Source organism: Stegodyphus dumicola, chromosome 3, assembly GCF_044657685.1.
Source record: "Stegodyphus dumicola isolate Sdum_Otavi_A_Nest chromosome 3, ASM4465768v1".
Lineage (NCBI taxonomy): Eukaryota > Metazoa > Arthropoda > Arachnida > Araneae > Eresidae > Stegodyphus > Stegodyphus dumicola.
In genome coordinates this window covers 249610483-249637736 of record NC_140770.1, presented here as the reverse complement: position 1 = coordinate 249637736, position 27254 = coordinate 249610483, and the positions used below count along the sequence as shown (strand labels likewise).

At 35.0% G+C, this 27254-nt stretch overlaps 1 protein-coding gene and 1 long non-coding RNA gene across 2 annotated transcripts; both read left to right on the top strand.

The window, feature by feature from the left end:
• Positions 1–8: 8 nt before the first annotated feature.
• LOC146998314 (uncharacterized) lies at positions 9–23732 on the top strand. The gene is made up of 2 exons (XR_015040061.1): positions 9–171; positions 23314–23732. It is a non-coding gene; the product is annotated as an uncharacterized LOC146998314 (long non-coding RNA).
• LOC146998315 (uncharacterized) lies at positions 7341–12846 on the top strand. Its single transcript, XM_085812298.1, has 3 exons — positions 7341–7382; positions 11882–11974; positions 12685–12846. Exons 1-3 carry the CDS (start codon positions 7341–7343, stop codon positions 12844–12846), a joined length of 297 nt encoding a protein of 98 aa, XP_085668424.1.
• Positions 23733–27254: the final 3522 nt, after the last annotated feature.

Genomic DNA, 27254 nt, shown 5'->3' with positions numbered 1-27254 from the left:
TTTTTTTTTTTTTTGTATATTCTAAGTTATAATTCTATCTCCTGAACTAACCCAGGCTATCTTTTTCAGTAGCTGTAATGGACTGGAAGGACAGAAAGCTATCGAGTGGTGAAAACCTGAAAGTCAAGATGTTATGACTAAAGCAGTGCACAAGGTGGTGACCAGCCCTTGGTAAGTATGAATATTTACAGATAAACATAAATATATGAAAATACAAAAATACAATATGAGTGATTACAACAGTAGTAAGAAAGAAGGTGCTACATAGATATATAAATTCATTAAGCAGAAATGCATTACTATGCTATGCTACATAATCCACTCATTTAGAATGGCCAATGGTCTGTGTTCGTTTTCCAGATTGTATGGGTCGTACTCAGGTATCTTAATGGCAGGGTTTTGGATTGCTAACTGCCTGCAGTGAAATCTCTTGGCTATTTGATAGTATACAGACTTAAGAGGGCGTACGCCCAGTTCTTCATGTATTTTATTGTTGCGCACATACCAAGGTGCGTTAGCAATTTGCCTGAGAATACAGTTTTGTGCTATTTGCAGTTTACCTCGATACCTATTGCATGAGTACGCCCATACAGGACATGCATAGCATAGTAATGGACGCAATATGGATTTATAAATGAGTAACTTGTTATCTATTGACAAAACACTGTTTCGAGCAATTAAGGGGAAGAGTTGAGCTTTACGGGCTCGAAACTTATTGATAATATTTGTGATGTGTGGGTTCCATGACAGAGTTTTACTGAGGGTCACCCCAAGATAAGGGACTTGCTTGGCCCAGGGGATAGAATTGCCATACATGGTGAGATTCTTTTTAAATTTTTCTTTCCTTGTAAACAGGGTAGCTTGGGTCTTGTCGATGTTAACTTTAATTTTCCACTGCAGGAGCAAGTCTCCAGTGCCTATGTAATTTTGTAAATGTTGGATAGCTGAACCAGCAAATGCACTTTGTGTGAGGATTGCTGTGTCATCGGCATACATAGCCAGTGTTGTGTTCTGTGTTGTAGGGATGTCGTTCACGTAAATATTAAAGTAAGTGGGCCCTAAAAGGGACCCCTGAGGGACCCCCGCCCTTATAGGGTGTACAGTAGAATTTGTTCCAGAGACGTGAACGACAAAGTTTCTACCTGTTAGGTAGGATTTGGTGATGTTTGTGATGTAATCTGGGAAGCCCAGATTGTGTTTTTTGTAAACAAGTGCCTCCAGCCAGACTCGATCAAAGGCCTTGGCTATGTCAATAAACAGACCTCCAGTGACTCTCTTCTTGTGTAGACCTTCAGAGATGAGCTCCGCCACCCTGTACAGTTGGTTGGTTGTTCACAAGCCTTTCCGGAAGCCGAATTGACTTGGGATGAGGATGCTGTTACGCTCCAGATGGTCGTTGATTCTGTGAAGGAGTGTTGATTCATAGAGCTTGCTCATGGAGGAGAGTAGACTGATCGGTCGATAAGCCTCGGGGTCTGATGATGACTTTCCTGGCTTGAGGATGGGTATGATTTTCGCAGTTTTCCATGCTTTTGGAAAATATTGTAGCTGCATAATCTTTGTGAAAAGCTTCGCTAGTACGAAAAGGATCTTCAATGGCAGTTTCTTAAGCATGGAGTTAGTAATGCCATCCAGGCCAGGGCTCTTCTTCTTCTTGAGTTTATTGACATAGTCAACAACCTCCGAGGGCATGATTGGAGGGATGTTGTTTATGTTTGTATCTGGTGTGATGCTGTTGTGAAATGTGTAAACAATATGTTCTGTTGATGTATCATGTATGTTGTTCGTGCAAAACTGAGATTCCAGTTGCTGTGCTAACAATTCTGCTTTCTCAGTTTCAGTGTAGTGAATCCTCGTGGGGCCTTTAAGGGGCGGAATTTTATTGTAGCATTTAGTATACCTAGAGACAGCTTTCCACAATGAGTTGTCATCTGTGGAAAGTGAGTTAAGGTAGCTGGTTCAGCTTTGTTGTGCTTGTTCGCGTGTAAGAGACTTGACTGCATTAGATAGGCGATTGAACTGTTGTTTATCCTCTCTGCACCTTGTGCGTTGGAAACGTCTACGTGCTGCATTTCTTTGCTTGATTAGTGCTTCCAAATCTCTGCTCCTTGTCTGCTTCCTTTTTGGAATTTCAATTTTGGCTCCATCATGTGCGGTGTTGATTTTTTGGGTAAGCTCCTGAATAAAACTATCAATGTCATCCCCAGTCTGTATCGTAGGGAGTGTATAGTGTATGTTGTTGAGAGCTTTGGCAAATATATGCCAGTCGATCCTAAAGGCTCTTGTGTTTGTTGTGGTATACCTACTAATGTCCAGAATCATCTTAACCGGATTGTGATCCGATGACAATTCATCCAGCACGGAAATATCCAGTGGGACACTGGTATTTCCGAGCAGGAAGAAGTCAAGGATCCCGGTGGACCTAGTGGTGTACCGTGTTGGGGTTTTTGGAGCTGCTATGTGTAATCCAGCCGAGTGGGCTAAGTTGAAAATTACACGTCCAGTGTCGTTTGAATTGTAGCAGTTCCACGCGCGGTATCGTGCATTTAAGTCTCCACCTAGGATAATGTGTTTACCAAGACTGAGTAATATCTGTAGGTCCGCCAGGACTGCAGATACATGACGTCCTGGAGGAATGTAAGTGGAGACAAGAATGTATGTTGTGGAAGTGTTTGTTGTGAGTGAGATTGCAGAGGCCTCCACGACCGAAAGCTGCGGTATTGTGACAGGAATATGTGGGATGCAGCGTTTAATCAGGAGTGCAGTTCCACCCCCTCTTGGGCGGGAAATTGACGGAGATCTGTTTGAACGATGCACTATGTAGTTTTGCACATAAATAGGTGTGGTTGGGCCAAGCTTGTGTTCTTGTAGGAACATAACATCAGGAGTGTACTCATTTATAAAATCTCTTAGCTTGTGAATTCTATGAGATAATCCATTTGCGTTCCATGTAATTATATTCAAAACATTATTCACATTATACATTATTTACATTAGTTCAAGACAAAAGAAGATCTTACAATGGTAAGATCTATCCAGCTTTCGCCTCTGGCACCGGAAATCGTAGCCGGGCTATCAGGACTTATTAAGAACATTCAAATTGTTTGTCGAGCAGAATTCGATTATGGGATCACCTTTTGGATCTATTGAGTGATCATAAAGACCCCATAGGGTACTCTTGGCATTGAAATCTCCGCAGATAATTATTTCCGAGTCTTCATGCGAATCAATAATACTGTTAATACAATATAAATATAGTCATTCAAGGCATCATTATGAGGGCAATACACTGAAACAAAAACTATGTTTCTATTATTAATGATTATTTTTATAACCACTATATTCGAGGAAGCATACAAAAGCATTGTTGGAGAGCTGTCAAACAGAACAATTGCCGCTCGTGGATAATTTTTGTCACAAAAAGTTCGAAATTTCATCGGGATTCCCCGAACTTTATTATCCACTATATAAGGTTCTTTGATCAAGGCTATATTATAGCCTCTTTCAATAGTTTTAATATATAATTGATTTACAGCAGCTTTGGCATGATGTAAATTTATTTGAACCATTTTAAATATTCGTCACTTCTACTAGCCATAATTAGTACGACTGATTGAAAGATCCATTTGTCGTTTGTGACAATGACCATTTTTATCTAAGATAGAATGATCAACGCTAAGCTTCAATTTATACTTGCCTCTTTGCAATTAATACATTTTGTACTAGCTTTACATTCCCAATGTTTATGCCCAACTTCACCACACTTAGCACATATTTGCGGTTCTAGGCATTTTGTTTCAAAGTGCCCATACTTTGAACATTTAAAACATTGAGTTACTTTCAAAAATTCTTTAATTCTAAGACGAGACCATCTTATGTTAAGTTTTCCTGCTTTTATAAGTTATCTATATTTCTTAGCATCTACACTGGCCACCCAATGTACTTTGTTATTTCTACCTTTATCGAAAATTTTAAGTCGAAACCACCATTTTCAAAGACCATATTTTGGTCTCTAATCATAATCTTAAGATCATCTCGAGAGAGATCAGAATCTACATCATAAATAATAATTTTTGGATCTTTCTTAACAGGACGTTGAATTACCATATCGTTTCTAAGCAAATCATTTGTATTTTCCAAGGCTTCGATATCATTGGAACATTCTATTAGAACACCTCCTTTATTAATTTTTCTTAGTCTTTTAACATCAATGTGTAACTGGGTGGGATTAATTGAGTTTACAATTTTGTTTTTGACCTCCTCGAAGTAGTTCCTTCCTTTTTGACATAGAGTAGAACTGCGAATTCTTCGGACCTATTTCTACTTGTAGATCTATCTTGTATTTTTTGTATTGTATTCTGAGGAAAACGTTTTGGATCTGCCACTGCTGCAAATGAAAGTGGCTGGAAATTCGATAAAATTTTTTTGCTCTTCAACCCTTCCCTTAAGGATGGCATTATCAAAAGTTTGTGTAACCAATAAATCATAAATTTGATATGCCATAGTAATAATTTTTCCTTTTGAAATATTCGTGACTCTACTTGAGTCTATTACAGTTTCTAAAGAACTTAAAATTGCTCGTCCTTCTGCTAATATAGCAGTAAACTCAAATGGCTCTGTCTGAATTTCTTGACAAATTTGTAAAGACATTATCCAATCAGTACTCTTTTTAAAATAGTAGAATAATGTAGAAATCAAACGTACTTACAGTCTGATGATCATTTCAGACCTTTTATATCGTAGAAATAGTAATCCAAACATCGAAGCCAAAACACGACGACTAATTATATGCAGTATACCTAATCGTATGCAATGCAATACAATTTTAATGTTATTTCAGGATTATGTAGTCAGGCTTTTGAAATTGACAAATGTTGCATAAGAGAATAATATTGCACAAATCTGATTTTTGTGATTTGTAAAGAACATGAACATCTAAGAGATAGTTAAGGGATCATAAAAGGAAAAGGCGGTAAAATTCTGGCGTAGTATGCGAACAAAATGAAGCGGAGCATTCAAAGTGTCAGAAATAGATTTAAGCAGGGATATTATCTCTATATATAATAAAACAAAGAGTCTGTCTCTGTGTGTGCATGTGTGTGTCTTTCGTTCGCGTTGCGCGTAAGCTAATAGACCCACGGCTACGAAATTTGGTACATAGGTGCATCTAGACAAGAGCCAGTGCACCTCGAAGCGATTTTTTCGAAATTCGAATTCGAATTTTTTTTTTTTATTTTATGTTTTGTGACACAATCGCGTCATTTTGAGACATAATGGGCTATAGGAAAGCGAGATTTTACTCTACGCACTCCATTTTCACATTATCATGAAATGTAGGCACTTAGCTATTTTACGAACTTAAAATAAATTTCGTGTTTCAATAAATCGATTAAATACGAATTTATTTAACAAAGTGAGATTAACACCTTTTCAACGGGATTTTTCTAAAAATGTTTATGTTTAAAAATGTACAGTTTATTTTTCTTTGATTTTTGGACACGATCCTTGCGACTGCTTTTACAAAAAGAATTTTGGGAAAATGATCATATTTTGCATTTATAAAAATTTTTTAAATGAAGCTTCCGAGTACACTTCTCATGTCTCACATCTTTAAAAATGTGATTTTGGCAACAATTTTAATTTCTTATTGTTGTTGATAGATTTTTAATGAAATCGCATCATTTTTAATAGCTTTATTCTTTTAGAAATATGGGTTTGGCAACAATTTTTCATCCTATTTCTTATGTCACTGTTTTTAAGAGATTGGCATATTTCATTGTCATTTTTTTATATATATTTTGATTGATGTTTTTTATAAAGTTGTTCTGCAGAGTAAAATTGTGCGCGAAATTTTTTGATTTTTAAGTTTCTTTCAAGTTATTTTTTGCTTATTTCACTGTTTGTAAGATATTGAAAAGTTTTGCATGATTTTTTTTCTTCAACGGAAAGTTGGTTAATTTTTCATTAGGATAATTAATATTTGTATTAAGGGATATAACTTATTTCATTGTAATTTTTGGTGCTACTTTGGTAGACGGTTGCACGGACTTTGGCAATTTTTCTTTTGGCGAGTAATGCGACTTATGGTAAACCCATTGCCGGATAAGTTATTTATGGTAACCGATACTTTGCTGCCATTTTATTTAAAAAATAATGCGTTTTATATTATGCATAAATTCCATGTTTTAAATATTATTTATGGCTTCTAAATATTAAAAATTAATTTAATTTTGCATTTTTATTTGAAATAAAAATTTTGTTGTTTGTAATATTTTATATAATTTTATGTTTTGGATGATGTAACCAATGACGTCACCTTACTTAAAAAGTAATTGGTTTTATTAATATCTACAAATTTAATCTAATGTTTTAAACATTATTTATGGCTGTTAAATATTAAAATATAATTTAATTTTGCATTTGTTTTAAAAATGATTTTATTATGGATGATTATTTAAATAATTGTAATTCTATGCGTGATGTAATCAGCTCCCTGATTGATTACTGAATATTTGTGCATTAACGCGCCATTTTAAAATTTTATTTTTCATCTCTTCGAATTCCTCAGATTTCAAATGGAATGGATATGTCCGTTTCGAAGATGAATGTTGTTATTGGTAATTACCAAGAATTAATTGTATCGGAATAAAAAAAATGCCCTTGGAGACCTTATTTTGACCAACATGGCTTTCCTAATCAAAGATTTATTTATAAATTGTTAATAGCGTCAGAGGAAATTTATTTTAAATTTTTGGAGAAAACCTCGCTAATTGCTTCTTCAATGAAGTGCGAGAGATGTGGATCCAAGATGAAGATCGTTAGAAGACTTTTTTTTGGTGCATATCAATATACTTAAAAAAATACTTAAAAAATTTAAGTACATAATTTTCCTTAAATTTATAATTGTATACTTCAACTTTTATTAAAAAATTAATACAATGTTTTCAAAAATTCCTGAGATATTTATTGCCACGTATGTTTTAATGTGAAATAATTAAATCCTATAAAACTTGTTTTAAAGTATTTAAGTAATATTTTAATTCTTTTAAACGTTGGTATGATGTTCTTAATTATTCAATTTAAGTAATATTTTAATCCAAGTAAATGTTGGCGCAATGTTTTCATAGCGGTGTTTTTATTCTATTATATGAAAGTAATAATTTAACCTTGCTTTAGTATTTTATACTCTTAGTAAATGTATTTATTTACATTTGCCAGCCATCTTAAAAAACAACGTTTTCAACAAAAAATTAATCCATTATTTTTAACGATATTTATTTTTTTAAATTTTTTAATACTTTACTATATGCGTAAAATACGTAAAAACAGCATTTTTCAAGATGGCTGATGACTGTAAAAACCGCTCCAACAATCGCGCCAATGTAAATCGCCAAAAATCCGTGCAAACGTCTACCAAAGTAGCACCGAATTTTTTCCTCTTGAAAATATAAGAATATAATATCATTAATTATACTGTGCTTTTCAGAATTTTTGGGTACTTTTTCGTTTCGCCGGCGCAAATCTCGCCAAGCAGACTTTATTGGCGACAACATACAGTATACACATAAAAAATATTTAAAAAAATGTTAGTTTTAAGAATTCTTTTTTTAAAGGCATAAACATTTTAATATCGCTTAAAATTTTATAAAAAACCGATAAATAAAGACAATAAATTCGTAAAAAGACATTAATTTAAGAATTTACTACGCTTTCATGGTTCAGAATCCTGATTCGCCGCTTCATATCACGTAACCCCAAGCGATCTCATCTCACGTAAACTACTCTTTACAAAAATCTAATGCTCTCAGTAATTATCTACATTAATTTCAAGTTAAATCTTAATTTGGAACACAAGTTTAAATGCAAGAAATATTTCAATTCGTATGAATAGCTTACTCAGAAATTATGTAAAACTGCAGTACTTTACTTCGCTAATGTATTCTCATTAGAATTGATGAATTTAACTCTTGACTTTACCTTTTCTATATTTTCGGCTTCGGGTAAGCGCTGTGATTGCATCCTAATTGACTTAATTACCGAAAATGGCCTTGGACATAAAACTGAACTATCTGATAAAAATTCTATGTAATTATATGTCAGTATTGAAAGAAACAATCAATCTGATAAGAAAAAGCTGCGACTTGTTTTGAAAATGAGGCGTAAAAGGTTACCAGCGAGAATATTCCGTTTGGCATCGGTTGCACCATTATTAGCGACTTTATCGCTTGCGCCGGCAAAACGGAAAAGTACCAATTTTTGTTTTGTTTTTTATATTCTTTTATGTTATTTATTGCTTATTTCACTGTTTTTAAGATATTGAAAAGTTTTGAGTGATTTTTTTAGAAACAAAGTCCTTAACCTCCTTTATACCATTTGAGTTCTTAAGACTTTGCAAAGGGAAGTTGGTTAATTTATTTATTAGGATAATTAATATTTGTATTAAGGGATATTGCTTATTTCATTGTAATTTTGTTATACGTAATAACTTTTTTATGAAGTTGTTCTGCAGAGTAAAATTCTACGCAGTTTTTAAATTTAGCGTTTTTAAATTTAACTTCAGCCGTTTTTCCGGTACATTTAAAAGCCAGACGAAGGCTGGCAGTTTTGAATATCCAGTTTTGAATGACGTAATCCTACTGCGAATATGGGCATCTGGAAGCCTAAATTTGAAATTTGGAATTTGTTTTATTATTGATTTCATATTTTGTAACACTTTAACGAATTTCTGATTAACAAACTCAAAGATTTACGAGTAAATAGCAACTGATAGCAATGTTGTAAAAAAAAAAAAAAAAAATAAAATAAAATAAAATAAAATAAAATAAAATTTAAAAAAATAAATATCTCCAGCGCGTGAGACTGTGTATCGGAAAGTCTAAAGATATGCTCAAGTTAAAATTATTTTGCGATATTGCTCTTGAACTGAATTTTATGGTTTAAGTGCGAAGAACATAAGTTTTTAGTCTTTAAGTGGTTTAAGTGTCTTATATTTAAAGAAATAAAATAATGAAGAATCTGCATAAATTGATATATGTTCCTCGCATTGTGATAAAACAACGGTATCTAGAGCTATCAAAATTTGCATAACGTGATTTTCCATAGAATATAAGCCCTAATTTGAATTTGAAATTTGTTTTATTACCGATTTCAGATTTTGTAACACTTCAACGAATTTTTGATTAAGAAACTAAACGATTTAAAACCAAGCAATAGCAACACTTTACCCCCTCAAAAAAAAAAAAAAAAAAAAAAAAAAAAAAAAAAAATCCATCCCGTGAGACTATGTATGGGAAATTCTAAAGATATGCTCATTTTAAAATTAATTTGCGATATTGCTGTTGAACTGAATTTTATGGTTTGAGTACGAAGAACATGCTATTTAATAAATAAACGTATCACACAAAACGTTAAAAAAACGCCTCTTTAGACGTAATTTAAAATCTGAAACCTTTCAAATTCCCCCTCCCCCTCCCATCCAAAAAAGTCGACTGAAATTTTGAAATTATCATACCCGTTGGAGAAAACTTTCAACTTCTCAGTATTTCCTTTCTCCAATAATACACCTCTAATTTAATTTCTTGACAAATATAGATTTCGAATTAGGAAAATATTTTCCTTTAAAATTGTCTAATATTCTTATAACTGAAAAACTTTCGTGATTTATTGTAATGAAAAATATCTTTAAATTACAAACTATTATATAAAATCAGTTAACACCTTGTCACTTCATTAAACGTAGAAACAGTCCTCGCATACATGTTCGTACTATATAGAGGTAACACACGGGGGAATTCGAAAATTCTGTTGAATTTGTGTTTCATAAAACTGGCTACAGTTATTCGCAGTATTTCATTCGCTGAATGCAGCTGAAGAATTTACGCTCTTGATTTTACTGGACATCTACTGTGCTTTATGTTCAGTTCGCAAATGAGTGTATTAATTATTATGTACAGAATTTACTACTGTATAGCGCTAAAATGATTAAAACACCAGCTATTTTTACATAAGATAATTTCCAGATTTTCATGTATTCTAGCCTAATTTCTCAGTCATACGGTCTCCATGAATTGTATTTAACCTTTCATTTGAAGCTGAAAGTATATTTCTTTGGCTTTTTAATATCATTATTTGTTATTTTATATTATTTTTGTTGCTTGAATTTTAGCTCACAATGAAAATCTTCCAGTCTTTAATACTCATTTTTTTCTAATATGTACGTACAAAATATGTAAGAAAATTTCTAACTTTAGTTTGGTAACAGTCCCTTTTATTCTTCATTTTAATTTGGCTACTTCCCGTTCCTATCCTAAAAATACTAACTGTTTGCAATATATGAACATATGTCATTTCGAAATCAATCTGCATCATATCATCTTATGTAACGCGCAACAAATGCGGACATCCTTTCTCCAAACAGTTTGAAGAAACTTTTGACTGAATATCTCACGCTTTCCTGAATGCGTATTTACTTCCTCGTGTAGCTCGCTGCTGCTAACACGTGCAGCTCATCTCTCTCTTTCGTCCATTGTCTAAGATGTAAATTTCAAAGAATGTTAGGAAGATGGGGTGCATATTGCAACTATAATGATGTGTGAATAAGAATATGTATCGCAAGCATTAATCATCCGGCAGTGAATTTTGTCGTATATTCGGCCACGTCCGTGCTTAAACGTCATCTTTGTATCTACACAGAAAAGCCTTCGCCAAATTTTTACTGTGCCACCTATATATATATAATATTAATCATACTCATCTAGAAATATATAATAGTAGAAAAATTAGCTGCTAATATTCAATAGATAGGCAGTTAAAAAATTGTAAAACTAATGAGATTTGGTGAAGTAGCGTTATTTGATACCTTCAAAATTTTTAAAAATGCATATCTAAAAATTTAGAACATTGCCGAGCTGATCTGTTTACGCGCGAAAATCTAAAACAGTAAATAAGTAGATAAAAAAATGAAAGCAAACATATTTTACATGTCAATACACACAAACAGGAAATTTGAATCCATAAAGAATTTAAGTCAGAAAACAAGAAATTCTGGAAATAATTTTATTATGGAAAGTTATGTTATACCTTAGTTACTTAGGCATGATACAAGCAATACAACTTTATGTAATAACAAACACGCTGATTACGAATTTAATGTATAACATAAATGAAGTGCAGTAAAAAAAAATATCAATGCAGTATGGCAGAGAAGACAGTTAGTTCGACGTTGGTTCAAATTCCGAATTAACCATTAAGCGAATTTATTCAGATTAAGGTAGAATGAAGTGGTATTTGCAAGAGTTTCGGAAGTTAGTTTTAGAGCGTGTTTGCCTATTCCAGGCCATGTTGTGCTGTGATTATTAGCGACTTAAGTTAGCGGCGTTGAGTGTATTAGGCTATGTCTCTCCCGTTTACTACAAATCAATCATAGCTTTTCCTGCGCAGAGCTTTTCCTGCGTAAATCAGAGCTTTTCCTGCGCGTTAAAGTATTCTGTGAGCCGTTAGGCTAATCTTCCACACCTTGACATTATTATTCGTTACGTATTTCTGTTAAGCTAGAAGTGCTGGCTTCTTGTAATCCAAATTGGGCCATTTGTTAATTTTATGTTTGAATAAAAGGGTCTTATACACCCTTCTTCTGATTTCTGGTTTGTTTCACAAGACTGAAAGATAATTCTTCAACAGTCCTTTTAAAAGTTTATGTTCTCAAAGAGACAGACTTTACAAACTAATGGAAATAAAAATTGTTAATATGAAATGTTTCAAAGAAATATAATTTACTAACTGCTTACTACGAATAACTTTTGTAGATCGAAAGTCAGTACTATAATTAAGTGTCTACTCTATGGACAGTCTAGTTCACAATAAATGAATTATCATTTATTAGCGTTTTCAGTCTTACCATGCTATGGTTGCTGGATTATGGTTTGGTAATCAACAGCCAGTAATGGCTATCTTTCTTACCCTTTTCATCCTGGAAGCAAATAAATGGAATAAATTTTGTTAATGATGGTATGCAAAAAACTATCAAGATTTTGTTAATATCTGGTGTAACAGAATAGTGTTGCAAAGGCAGAACGTAAAATAGTTAAAGGGATGTACATGCTGTGACCATCTCGGATCTTTGGTAGAAAATCAAATAAAAGATAAAGCTGAGATGTTCTGTGACAGGAAGACAAGGAAATGCGAAAAGATATAGAAAATACTGTAGTTTAATTAAAAGAAATGGAAGGAATGAAAGGCTTAAGCTCACTGTTCGTGCTGCCTTACTTTGACACAGTCAGTGGTTTTCAAATTGATTATAGGTATTAGCCTTTGTTAGAAATAACAAAACTTCTTGCAAATTTACGGACAAGTTCTTCAAATCACATATTATATTTCTATTTTGATAAAAAATATAATATACTAAATAAATTATTATTAAGCATAAAATTTCCGCGATTAGTAACTAGATGGCCAAGACTATTTTCTGATATAGTTCAGTGGAAAGTCACATCAGCCATATCGTAGTGGAGGAACTGGCTTTTGCAATACAAGACTCTATGTTTGAATTATATGTTATCAACAAAATACTTTAGATATTATACTTATATTGTGTCTGTAATATATATTTTATTGCAATCATCTGTTTCAAAATATGAAACTAAGATTGCAAATTGTTATTTCACATTTTTGGTTTTTGAATTTGAGTTACTGTATGGTGAGGTAACAATGAATTTCAATGTACATTTAGTTCTTCATCTAAGTACATCTGTAAGTATTTGGGGACCATTATGGTTATATTCTGTATTTCCCTTTGAATCTCGTAATGGGCGTTCAGTTAAATTGGTTAAAGCACAAAAGGAATTTTGAAGCAGGTTATTCATGAATATTATGTAGTGTTACGAATTTGGTATTTAAAAAGCTAATGTTATTTCAATTATAAATTAAATGGTTTTATTTCTCGCGCAGTGCAGCGCGTGACGAATATTAAAAGAAAGCTAAGCCGGAAAATTGAAAATACAAGAGCGCGTGCATTAAATAAATAAATATCTCTTTTTGATTTCGAGAAAGTACTGGAAAATTCTAGCGCGTGATTTTAAAATCTTATAAAAGGAGGAAAACATCTCAGTTTGTAGCAGTTGCTTAGTTTGTTGTTGTTTAGAAAACTGCTCTTGTTGACTGTAGCGAATTCGCGGATTAGCGTTCTTTAGCTGTTTTGAATTACGTTCTATTGGACATTTGAGTAGTTAAAAGATAACTACTGTGAGATATTGTAATACTGCATGATAATTTGAGAAAATTTAAGCATTTTTGTTGTGATAATAATAAATTTTTGTTCATTTTTCATCGGACTTGTGCATTCATTTTATAACGAACCCGTACGCACGCAACAATTTTTGGTGTCAGAAGTGGGATTTGAATGCCAATCACAAGAGCGATGGAAGAACAATTGAGACAGCTCATTAGTGCTTTTGCTGCATTCCAAGAAAAGATGGAAGCTGGCCAAGCATCATTTAAAGAAGATATGAAAGACTCTGTTAAAGCAGAGATAAGATCCGTTAAAAAGAAAATGGAAGCCGTTCACGAAAAGTTGGAAGCTGGTCAAGTAACTTTTAAAGAAGACATAACAGCTGTACAAGAAAAGATTGAAGCAGGTCAAGACGAAATGAAAAGAGTAATAACCTGCGTAATAGAAAGTAAATTTGAGGCTATGGAAGACAGAATAGGAGCTGTCGAAAATAAAGTCGGGCAAATTGAAGAAAAGGTTTCTTCTGTCAAAGATGAAATAGAAGATAGAGTGTCGGCTGTGGAGCAACGAGTCGAAGGAAGAGTTTCGGCCTTCCGACAACAAATTGAAGAAAGAGTTTCTGCCGTCGAACAACAAATTGATGATAGGGTTTCTGCTGCCGTCGCCAAAGAAGTTGACAGCCTAAAGAAGTGCATCGCGACGGTAGGAAACAATTCTGAAGGTTTCAAATTTTTATCGATGCCTGCTCGTTCCGTTCTGAAACTATCTACATATGATGGGAAGACCTCCTGGCAGGTGTATAGGACACAATTTTCTATCGTTGCGGATGCGAATGGATGGGATTCCCAAGCTAAGGCCTGTCATCTCGCCGCTTCTCTGAGAGCAGACGCAGCGGATATCCTGCAGACGCTTCCCGAAAATCAAAGGCTAGATTTCGAAGCTCTATCCGGCGCTTTGGAGCTGCGCTTCGGCGAGAAATGTTTAAAAGACTACAGCAGGCTCCAATTAAAATCTCGTCAACAGAAGCTCACCGAAACGCTTCAGGAGCTCGCCACGGATGTTGAAAGGCTGTCACATCACGCCTTTTCGGAGTGCCCGACAGAAACAAGGGAAATCCTGTCCCTGCAATATTTCATTGATGGCATCCGGGACCCTGAAATACAGAAAGCACTGCGAATGGCGGATGTTAAAGATCTGAAAAGCGCTTTAGTGTATGCCATGAAATTTGAGGCAGCCCAGCAAGCCACCCGTCGAGACCGCCATCCAGTCAGAGCTGCTCAAGTCCATTAGCCAGGGGATCAAGTCACTGCTCGTCTAGACGATTTAACTAGACAACTGAACGCCTTGAGACAGAATATTGGTGACAAGAAACCGACCGTAAAGTGCTGGAACTGCGGTGCTGAAGGGCACATCCGACGAAACTGCAGAACACCCCAGGGCACGGATGCTAAGACCGCTCCTAACAAACAGCAGGGAAACTAATTAGTGGCCATCTCGCGGGGCGGAGGTTGCCAGATCATGAAAAGCCCCAGTTTAAAGCGCTTCAGATTTCTGCAGTGAGAGGCGGCAGTAATGGACTTTTCATAATAGGACATATTAATGGAGTTCCCTGCAATATGACGATAGATACAGGAGCCAACGTTACCATCATCCGAAAAGATTTGGCTCAACAACTGGGAAGCAAACTTATCTGGACGCCGCCCTGCGTTACCCTACAGACTGTGTCCGGTGAGAAGATCAACATCGATGGAAAAGTAAATGCTAACATCACGTTTGGAAGTGCCGCTTACCATCACACGGCATATGTAGCAGAGATCACTGATTCTTGCATACTCGGATTGGACTTTCTAAGGAAATACAATTTTTCCTTGGACTTTAAAAATAACGAATTGCATTCTACATCTGAGGACACAGCGTTATTTGGAGTCAATGATGAAGTTAAATCTGTCCATAAAATCATAGCACAAGACAATATCACAATACCGGCAAGAACAGAAATTTTACTTCCTGGATCCATAGCCGAAAACAGAAATTTCCGCTACGGCATCATAGAATATCCCAATAACTGTAATAGCCCAAAAGGAGTACTAGTAGCCTCAACACTCGTCGACCTATCCAGAACGGTTATCCCGGTGAGAGTCGCCAATGTAACTGAGAAGGGGAGAATTATTAAGAAAGGTGAAGTGGTTGCAGCATGTACTCCAGTTACTACCGTTGAAAGAAAGAGTAACATCCAAGAATCCGTGTCCTCAGAGAGAATTACATCGGAGTTATTGCAGAATGCGCAATTAAACGATAAAGAGAGGAATGCTGCCGATCGCGTCATTAAAGATCTTCAAGTTGTTTTCTCCCGCTCGTCTTCTGACGTGGGTCGAACTAGTTTGACACAACATAGAATAGATACCGGCGATCATCCCCCGATCAAGCAACATCCAAGACGTCTACAGTTTGCTAAACAGGAAGAGGTGCGAACACTGTTAAAAGATATGGAAGAAAGCGATGTCATCGAGCCTTCAGTAAGTCCATGGGCATCTCCCATCGTCCTAGTCAGAAAGAAAGACGGCTCAACAAGATTTTGCGTCGACTATCGCCGGTTGAATGAGGTTACGAAGAAAGACAGTTACCCTCTTCCTAGAATTGACGACATTCTAGACACTCTTTCTGGAAGCAAGTGGTTCTCAACACTTGATTTAAAGAGTGGGTATTGGCAGGTAGAAATACAGCCTGAAGACCGAGAAAAGACGGCATTTACTACGGGACAAAGGCTTTGGCAATTCAAGGTGATGCCGTTTGGACTGTGTAATGCGCCGGCAACATTCGAACGTCTTATGGAAACTGTTTTGAAAGGCCTTTCCTACGAAGCCTGCCTCATATACCTGGACGACATCATCATCGTCGGAAAGAGTTTTGAAGAACATTTAGAAAATCTTAGGAAGGTGCTTCAGAAACTGAAAGAAGCCAATTTGAAGCTGAGTCCCGCTAAATGCAAATTGTTCCGAAAGGAAGTGACTTACCTGGGACATGTCATCTCTGCAGAAGGTGTGCGCACGGATCCTGAAAAGGTATCAGCCGTTAAATCCTGGAAACGTCTCGAAAATTTCCATCAGCTGAGAAGCTTCCTAGGGCTTTGCACCTACTATAGGAAATTCGTGAAGGACTTTTCTTCCATCGCAAGACCCCTACACAAGCTGACAGAGAGCAACCAGAAGTTCTTGTGGACAAAAGAATGCGAGGATGCATTTAACAACTTAAAGGAGGCTTTAACATCTGCTCCAATCCTGACGTATCCTCAGCTTGACCGACCATTTATTCTCGACACCGACGCGAGTAATGAAAGTGTTGGTGCTGTTTTGTCCCAAGAAATAGACGGCCAAGAACATGTAGTGGCATACTGGAGCAAGTGCCTGTCTAAACCGGAGAGGAGTTATTGTGTCACCAGGAAAGAGTTGCTCGCCATAGTCAAAGCTGTAGAACAGTTCCATCACTATCTATACGGCAGAAAATTCCTGCTCCGCACCGATCATGCATCATTGACCTGGCTTTTAAATTTCAAGAATCCTGAGGGTCAAATAGCCAGGTGGATACAGAGACTCCAAGAATATGACATCACTATACGTCATCGTAAGGGATCATCACACGGAAACGCCGACGCCCTGTCTAGAAGACCTTGCCAAGAAAGCTGCCGATATTGTTCCAGGGTGGAAGCGAAATACGAGCTGCTGACTCCGGTCGCAAGACAAATTACAACATCAACATCGGCTGATCGAGAACCGTGGAGTGATGATGAAGTCAGGAAAGACCAGCTGGAAGACCGCGACATTAAACCCATAATTGATTTAATGGAGTCATCAAACAGAAAACCTACCTGGCAGGACATTTCTATCTGTAGTCCTACAACCAAACAATATTGGGCACTCTGGGATTCACTTCACATTCGAAACGGCGTCTTATACCGGAAATTCGAATCGGATGATGGGAAGACGTTCCGATGGCAACTTATACTTCCAAGATCCCGCATTCCTGATGTCCTTAAAGAATTACATAGCACCCCTACTGGAGGTCACTTTGGAATAATGGAGACCTTGCAGAGAGTTCGTGAGCGCTTTTACTGGAATAATTGCAAAGGATGACGTGCAAAAGTGGTGCCGATCTTGCGATGCCTGTGCAGGTCGGAAAGGACCGAGGAGACGCAGCCGAGGCAAGCTGCAACTTTACAACGTAGGGGCGCCTTTTGAACGTATCGCCTTTGACATCCTGGGACCTCTGCCACGAACTGCTGATGGCAACAAATACATACTCGTTGTCATTGATTACTTCACCAAGTGGCCTGAAGCTTATCCTATTCCTGATCAAGAGGCTGTCACAGTAACTGAGGTAATGATACAGCACTGGATTTCCAGGTTCGGAGTGCCTCTTCAGTTACATTCCGATCAGGGAAGGAATTTTGCCTCGGCAGTAATCAAAGAACTATGCAAACTACTCGGCATTGACAAAACTCAAACGACGCCATTGCATCCCCAGTCGGACGGCATGGTAGAGAGGTTCAATCGAACCATCCTTAATAACCTCTCATTAGTGGTTTCCAGAAACCAACAGGACTGGGACAAGAAATTACCACTCTTTTTACTGGCTTACCGCAGTGCTGTCCACGAGACTACCGGCTATTCTCCATCACAGATGCTCTTCGGTCGTGACCTTCGTCTGCCTTGTGATCTATTGTTTGGCCGCCCTCCGGATGCTCCTTCATCGTCTGAGGAATATATTCAAGATCTCCAGGCCCGGTTTGAAGTAATGCACAACTTTGCACGAGAGCGAGTCAACTTGGCGACCGTGAAGATGAAGACCCGCTACGACACAAGAGCTACTGAACATCAGTTCCACGAAGGAGACAAGGTGTGGTTGTGGAATCCGACTCAACGGAAAGGACTTTGCCCGAAATTACAGTCACCTTGGGATGGCCCGTATACAGTCCTAAAAAGACTGAATGACGTCGTGGTTCGGATTCGTAAGTCTTCGAACTCTAAACCTAAAGTCGTTCATTTCGACAGGTTAGCTCATTACTATGGCCATAGTACGTAATGTAAATAATTGTAAATAGTATCAGACCATGGTCCTTTTTGTTTATAAATGTGTATTTGATTTGATTTGTATTTAGTATTTGATTTGCATTTAGTATTTGATTTGTATTTAGTATTTGATTTGTATTTAGTATTTGGTTTGTATTTAGTATTTGATAGCATTTGATTTGTTTAAGTTAGTTATTGCATTTATTGTTTATATTGTTTGATATCCTAATGTAATGTTTATGCCTCAGTTGCATTTATGCCACAGTTGTAAGTTTAGCTTCCTGTCCAGGGATTGTACTGCCCGGGACGTGCAGTCCTTGGGAAGGGGGCAGTGTTACGAATTTGGTATTTAAAAAGCTAATGTTAGTTCAATTATAAATTAAATGGTTTTATTTCTCGCGCAGTGCAGCGCGTGACGAATATTAAAAGAAAGCTAAGCCGGAAAATTGAAAATACAAGAGCGCGTGCATTAAATAAATAAATATCTCTTTTTGATTTCGAGAAAGTACTGGAAAATTCTAGCGCGTGATTTTAAAATCTTATAAAAGGAGGAAAACATCTCAGTTTGTAGCAGTTGCTTAGTTTGTTGTTGTTTAGAAAACTGCTCTTGTTGATTGCAGCGAATTCGCGGATTAGCGTTCTTTAGCTGTTTTGAATTACGTTCTATTGGACATTTGAGTAGTTAAAAGATAACTACTGTGAGGTATTGTAATACTGCATGATAATTTGAGAAAATTTAAGCATTTTTGTTGTGATAATAATAAATTTTTGTTCATTTTTCATCGGACTTGTGCATTCATTTCATAACGAACCCGTACTCACGCAACAGTATATTTAAGTATCCCTGCGATGGTAAATAATATCAAAATGTAAATATTGAGCTATTACAATATTGATAATTAATTATGTCATATAAGAATTTGGAGATGCAGCACAATACTTGGTAAACTTATATCTTTTAGACTTATTTTAAAGAGGAAAACAAATATTATATGAAAATTGTATGAACATTTTAGATAAGTTACTTAGTATGAAAAATTGTAATTAACAGAGTTGTATCTTATATTGAAGATAACGGCAACAAGAAATGTGACGATTCTGTTGTCTAACGCTAACCAGCGGCCGAGCGGTAAAGTCACTGAAACCTGGTAGTTCGGTCCGAGGTTCGAAGCCCGCGAACGGGCTGGCTGCATGGGCGTTTTCGTAGTTTTCCCCATGTGTAACGTGTATACGAGCCAGTTTTCCTTAAAAAGTCCTCCACGAAGGCATTCCTCCCCTTAAGCAGATAGCCCTAGTATGCTTTGCCATGATTAAATAAACCAAACCAAATCTCTTGTGCAACTTTATGATGGCTCATAGGTTGTTATACAGTCATTTTTTAATTTTAATGAGAAAATAATTTATTTGCTGTACGTAAATAAGTATTAATAGATAATAACAACATTTAACTTCAGATACAATGTTTTGTCCGATAGTTAATCACATTAAAACTTATAAAACATATATTTATGGTAATCTAAAATTATTTCACTAAATTCATTTAAGTGCAAGAGCATGTTGATGAATATGGAAGAAAAATTTTGCATTAGTGATTTTCCATATGTTTATGGAAAAGATTAAACAACTAGTATAAATCATTGTGTAATTCATAGTTGTGTAATCATTGTGTATTTCATAGTTGTGTAATTCATTTCATTATCATTCATAGCTCAGAGTAAAATTCAATGCAGATGTGGTTCGTTCAAGGTTTATTAACATAAATGAAATAAATTATGTTTTTCTAAATATATTTTAAAAGGTATGTATGTGTCCTAAGCGTCCTAAGCGTATTTTAAATTTTATGCATATATTGTAAAATAAATGCATTTTATGCATATATTGTATCTACTAGCAGCTACGCGGCCAGCCTTCGTCTGACTTTTAAATGTACTTTAAAATGCCTGAAGGGAACACCAAACGTTAAATTTAAAAACTGCGCAGAATTTTACTCTGCAGAATAACTTTATTAAACAAAAAATTAAGAATTTAAAAAAATATTTAAGAATTAAAATAAAATAAATAAAAATCTGAAAGACTTCAGATTTTTAATTTAAGTTTTTTTAACATTTTGTCTGTTACCTTTATTTATTAAATATCACGTTCTTCGCACTTAAACCATAAAATTAAGTTCAAGAGCAATATTGCAAAATAGTTTTAAATTGAGCATATCTTTAGAATTTCCGATACGGAGTGTCGCACGCTGGAGATAAAAATGGTTTTTTCTGTACAATGTTGCCATTGCTTGCTTTAAAATCCTTGAGTTTGTTACTCAAAAATCCGTTAAAGTTTTTAAAAATATGAAATCGATTATAAACCAAATTCCAAATTTCAAATTTGGGCTTCGACATTAGCAGTAGGATTACGTCATTCAAAATTCGATGCCTGTGTGTACCGTCGTTTTATCACAATGCGAGAAATATGCATACAATTATGCAGATTTTTCATTATTTAATTTCTTCAAATATAATCCAGGACTCTAACATTTGGTGGCAACAGTTTGAAGAGTGAAACGGACATTTATAGTGAACCAACGCAAAATCACAAAACGAAAACAATAGTCCTTCAGGGACAAGTCCCTTTGGAGTAAAAAACAGACATTTCAATAAAAATGTATTACATATAAAAATATTACAATGAAATAAGCAATATAAGTTAATACAAATATTAATTATCCTAATAAATAAATTAACCAACTTCCCGTTGCCGTCTTTCGACAAACTTCCAGTATCCAAGAGAAACATTAAATTTAAAACTGTACAGGATGATCGCCCTCATTTTTGCAAGTGGCAAAAGTGCTGATTTGCAACAGTCAGCAGTCCAGTATACAAGTGAATGAAAAACTGTTGCCAAAACCACATTTCTAAAAGAATGAAACAATTCAAAATGATGCGATAAAATTGAAAAGATAAACTAAAAAAAAATCTGATTCGAATTTCGAAAAAGTTGCTTCGCGGTGCACTGGTTCTTGTCTAGATGCACCTATATATACCAAATTTCGTAGCCCTGGGCCTATTAGCTTACGCGCAGCACGAACGAAAGACACACAGATTCTTTCTTTTCTTATAGGTAGAGATAACAAGCATTTTTCTTAAAATGTATTTATTTGTTTTGAGAATAACAGAATGGCAAGCACTGCAACTTACATTTTGATAGAAATATAATTTAAAATACAAATGAACCATTCTTGTGCGTAAATTTTTAAAATTTTTATTATTAATTTTAAACTCAGAATTATAAAATGTATTATTATTTATAAAATTCCCCGTGCGCATTTTTTGTATGCCCCCTAATAAAAAAAGCAATGCCTAAGCATGTATGCGGCAATGCTTGAAATGCTGTTTATACTAAAAGTGAATATGTTATTTGTACACACGCATGTGTGTGTGAGAGAGCTACGCATGTGTGTGTCACAAGAGAATCTTGAAATGAAAATATTATTGAAAGCATTCTGTTGAAGGACAGTGGGTGTTTAGGGGTGGAGAAAGGGGATCTAGTAGGTTGCTTTTAGTAGTTTTAGCAGGCAGGGGAAAAACAAACAAACAAACAAAAAAAAAACTTATGGATTTATAAAGAAATGACAATATATTCTGTTTTCTGCAAATCATATAAAAATATAGGAAGGTGATTTAAGCCTTTATATTTAATTATACGAATAGTATTAATTTTTTTACCTTGATCCTGGATGTCATGCTAACACAATAGAAAATACTTGGAAGCATATCAAAAGTACCTTGCATATTTATAATCGTCAAATTTAATTTCAGTTTTATTTGGCAATAAACACGAGAAGGCCACTTAATAAATGCAGGGAAATGAAGTGGGAGGAGATTAAAATTTGTGTTAGGAGCATTGAATAAAATTTTATATTTTTGGTAGGTTATTTTTATTTCCGATATTTTTTTCTGCTTTTTCTCAAAAATGAATATTTTTCATTTTTTTTTTCACTTTTGAATGTTGTTCCCTTTTCTGAATGTTAAGTGCTCTTGTCTTTATACTGTTTTAATTATTTAAGTTTTTTTGTTTACATTTTGCACTTTAAGCTTAACATGTTTGCAAAAAATGTTTTTTTTTTTTTTTTTTTTTTTTTCAAACACTTTAGGCAATAACTTTTCGTTAAACTGGTGCATCTGGCACATCTGTTTCAATTTCTTTTACTTTTATTATGGTGAAAAGTATTTTGAAGTTTCAACTGTTTTTGGAGAGTTGTGGGCATGGCTAGAGCTCAATGCCGAGGTTATCAGCAATCCGACTTTGTGCAATTCTTTGTTTTTAAACGAAACCAGATTGCTGTGTACATGGTAAAACAAAAGTTACGTATTGTACATTATGTGTAAAGCTTAATGTATTGGTTTTGTAATTTTAATTTGTACTGTTTTATTAATTAAAAATTGTGTTTTTAGTCATCATTTTTGTATTTTAAATTGAATTTTTCATTGTTTTCTTCTGGTATGTCAATAGTGTTCCTGGCTTACAATAAATGTCAATAGTTTGACAACCTTTAAAGTGTTTCCAAAATTGCTAATTTTCACCAGATCAGTAACTTCTGCATTATTTATTTTAATACATAGTGCTTGCTGTTGTAATTGTATTTTATATTTATTTTCTATTCGAAACACTGCATATTATTCCAACTTTACTCTTACTAACGATAGGCGCATTTGACTTCTTGCGACGAAAAATGTCATGGGCTTATGCTGACCATTGTCAGATAAGTGAGATTGGTAACAAGAATACATGTTTACGGGTCGTTAATGTAACGAAAATGTACAAATTTTAATTTGGTAGACTGCCGTAAAATTGTCGGAGTTGTAAATAGATACAAAATTATATTTTAGGAGGTAACAATTTTATTCTGCCGTAATAGCAGAATATTGTATTACTTTTGCGCATTAATTCTTTTAAAATTTTCACTGGATTGCCGAGGTTTTGCTTCAGAAAACGCAGATATTTTCAAATAACATTTAAACATTCTTTTATTTCCAGGCGTAAAAGAACCCTTGGTTCTCTCGAATATATTTCCCAGGGAAGTATTATCTTTTGCAATACAAGAAAGGAGGGGCTCCTACCCGAGAGCATGTGTTCTGCAGGGTCAGTCACCGCCTGCTGTCGGCATGCAGAGGAGGTATTGGCGGACGATGTCTATTCAAGCAAAAGATAAACAATTTCTCCTCACCCCAGAGCTGGACATGAGCTGCCATATGCTGCAAGCGGGATAAAAAAAGTACAAAAGAAATTATTGGATTATTGGGCAAATATGTTTGACATCAGGGTTATATGTCATAAAATTCCATAGATACCAGATTGAAATACAATAAAGCTCCAAATATCCGGATTAACTGGGAATACAGCTAATCCGGATATATGAAAAATTCCAGATTATTGTTTTGCCTTTTTCCTGTAAGCGAAATGGGTATTTAATGCGAGACAACTGTTTATGATTATTTTATACTGTTTTATTTCGATTAAACAAAATACAAAATACGCTTTTTTGTAACAAAATTTCACAATGAGTTTTTCCACTTTTAAGTATGTCTATACGAAAAAGGCTGAGTAATAATTATACTATATGCGGTAAAAAATTTTTCATGGACTCAGAAGTGAGTTAATATCATCACTTTTGTTTAGTCTACATTTAAAAAAGAAGTACTTTTTACTAAGGCGATAAGAATGCTCGTTTACAATTGTTAAATACCCAGCTAACTCAGCTAAAGTGTTTCTTTGTCTCACTAAATAATAATTATACTATATGCGGTAAAATATTTTTCATGGACTCAGAAGTGAGTTTAATATCATCGTTTTTGTTGAGTCTACATTTAAAGAAGTACGTTTACTAAGTCCAAAAGAATGCTCGTTTACAATTGTTAAGTACCCAGCTAACTCAGCTAAAGGGTTTCCTTGTTTCACTAAATAATAATTATACTATATACGGTAAAAGTTTCTTTCATGGACTTCGAAATAAGTTAATATCATGACTTTTGTTTAGTCTACATTTAAAAAAAGGAGAGCTTCTTGCTAAGTAGTAAGTGAAAAACATGTTGTTAGGTACCAGCTAAAGTATTGTTACGTGCATACGGCTTCGTTGTAGAGTTCCTCACTCTGTATATCTAAGTTACTGTTGTAAGTGAAGAATCTTAAGAACTGATAAGGGAATAATAGAGTTCGTGTGACAGGAAACAACAAGATAGAAGGGTAAACTAGCCATTTACTATTCCAACTAAAGTTTAACAAAACTTCGTCTTGGAATGTGCAATAAAGACGACACTTGGGCTTTGAACTTAAGAGACTAAGAATAATACTAAACTTATCTAAATTAAAGAGGTATAGCCGAAGCTATCAAGATTCTACTAAAAATGGCCCCTTAACGTTAATAGACTGCGAAGTTATCAAAGGCATAAAGTACGGCCGAGCGTAATAATAGCTTGCGAGAGAATAGCCTAAAAAGGCGAACGGTATACAGAATACCTGGTATCTCTCTCCTAGAGACCGAAGAACTTCGCGGTTAAGTACCGCTCTTCCTCATTATGTATTCAGACGTGATTCTAAAACTACGTTTTAGCCGGAAGTGGTAAGTTGAAGTTAAGAATTGACAGGAAAGGAACTTTAACACAAAATTTAACTGTTAATAAAATTAATATAAAACTTACATCGTAATAAATTGAATACACAATTCAGATAATAAGTTAATAAAATTTATTCTTATCAACAGAAATATATCAGAACTAGGGAATTTTTCTCAGAGATATTCGTACAAGTGTTCACAATATCAGGCAGTATAATCAGTATTTGTACTTCAAACTAATTAAAAAAAACATTAAATACAGAGCAATACAAAGCACATCTAAAGAGAAAGCTAAATCTGATATGTCAGTTGACGCGGAACTAAACAAACCGCAATAATAGTAATTAAGCAACTGAACTCAGACGTTCTCTCTCCGGCGCTTTCAACCGGTCGCGAGATATTTCTAGTAATTTCTGCTTCTCGAGGCTTCTGGAAAGCAATAACAGGATGTAATTACGGTTACAGCTAACATAGGGGTCAATTACATTTATTCAGTTTCAATACAAATAAACGAGATTACCCATTTATTCCATTGCCATGTTTTTATTTAGAAATTAAATGCAAGTGCACCTGTATTTCTATTTTTCCGGCATAGCTTTCTCTTAAAATTTGTCTCGAGCTGCATTGCACGGGGAAATACAACAATTTTAATTACAATTCTACTAAAATTATCTATCTAAATACAAAATTCATAACAGTATCTTTCTCTCACTAAATATCGCTAGGGGCTCGAGATTTCAGGTGACTTTTAACTGTCTTTTGTTGGCGTGCTTGCCTAAAGTTTTGTTTTGAGTTTCCTTCTCTCTGATACGAGTGCGTAGGAAATACCAATATCCACTGTTTGACCCCTCTTTCTTTACTTTTACAGCAACCGGTAAATAACATGAAATAGACAGTGTATGTTGTAGATAGCAAGAACAGCAGCTAAATATATATTTTCATTTAATGTTCTTATGTGATGTGTACATCGTGTCGTAAAAGTACCATTGGAATAGAAGTGTGTGTTACCTACTGCATGAAGATCCTTTTTATAACTCAGACACCACTACTATAAAGTATTTATTATGTTCTTGTGAACAAAGAAGACAAAATTCAGTTATCATACTTATTAAGATAAAATATAATTATAATCGAACCTACTTTAGTCAATATATTCTAACAACGTTTGTCAACAGTAGTTGACGATTTATTACAACAATCTTTTCTATTTATGTTCATATGCTAAATTTTTACAAAACACTGTAGGCCTCAGCAGATGCTGTTACGTGTTCTCTGCGATAATTACATGTTCATATACGCAAAAAGATTTGCACTATCTATTCAGATACCTTCACCATAGTTATTAAAGTTGACTCTTTAAAATGGTCTGTATTCTTCCGATTATTGAATTATTGAATTGATTATTGAATTATTGAACTCTTGGCCATTAAAATTTCAGTACCAAAAAAGACAAAGGATAACATAACTGAGTTTGTTTTATAGATTCCCTGTAATATCAAGACAACATCATTAAAATTTCACATTATTCGACAAATAGAGTTATCTTTGGAAACTGTAATTCAGGCAGCTGTAACTCGTTGCCAGAGTTCATCTGTTGTGGCCACTCCTGTTTTTGTCATGCCAGTGCGTGGCACATCAAAGCCCCAAAGCGTTCAGTCGGAGAAAGATCTGATGAACGAGTCAGAAAGGTAGAATCATAATCTTTTATGCATCGAGGAAATGCAGAACATGAGTTAGATGTGCGGTCGTTTAAGTATGCTGTTGAAAAGTGGCCCTAGCTTGCTTCTGAAGATATGGAGTCAGAGTGCCAGGTATGTGTACCAGACGTGAGCTGTGCTCATATCCAGTTGTGCTTCATACCATAACTCCTGATGTTGATCTGATACGTCAATACGTAAAGCAAGATTCAAACAAGTATTCCCCATAGTGACGCCACACGCGCACGTGTACGTCATGATGCTTCGTGTACATGCAGGATTCATTTTAGAAAATGATGTTACGCCATTCATATGTCTACATGTGCCTCTTATGGCATTACTATAATCGCACACGTTTGCGTTCAACTGTTAACCCTTGGCGGCACAGTGTATCCGGTCTGGACACACCTAAAAATTTCCTTCTGTACGCACAGAAAAATTGAATGAAAAAGGATTATAGGTTACTATAGGTTACTCTGAACCTTCTTAATTTATAGTAGATGGCAGCTCAACACAAACCAGTCCATATATTTTAGCCATGTTTAATTTTTTAAGACCCTCATTTTTCAAAGAAATCTTCCAGATTTTTTTTAGGGTATAAAAGGAATTGCTTGAAAAGAAATTTCTATGTTATTTTTTTTGGCTGTATGCTAATCTCCTTATTCTAT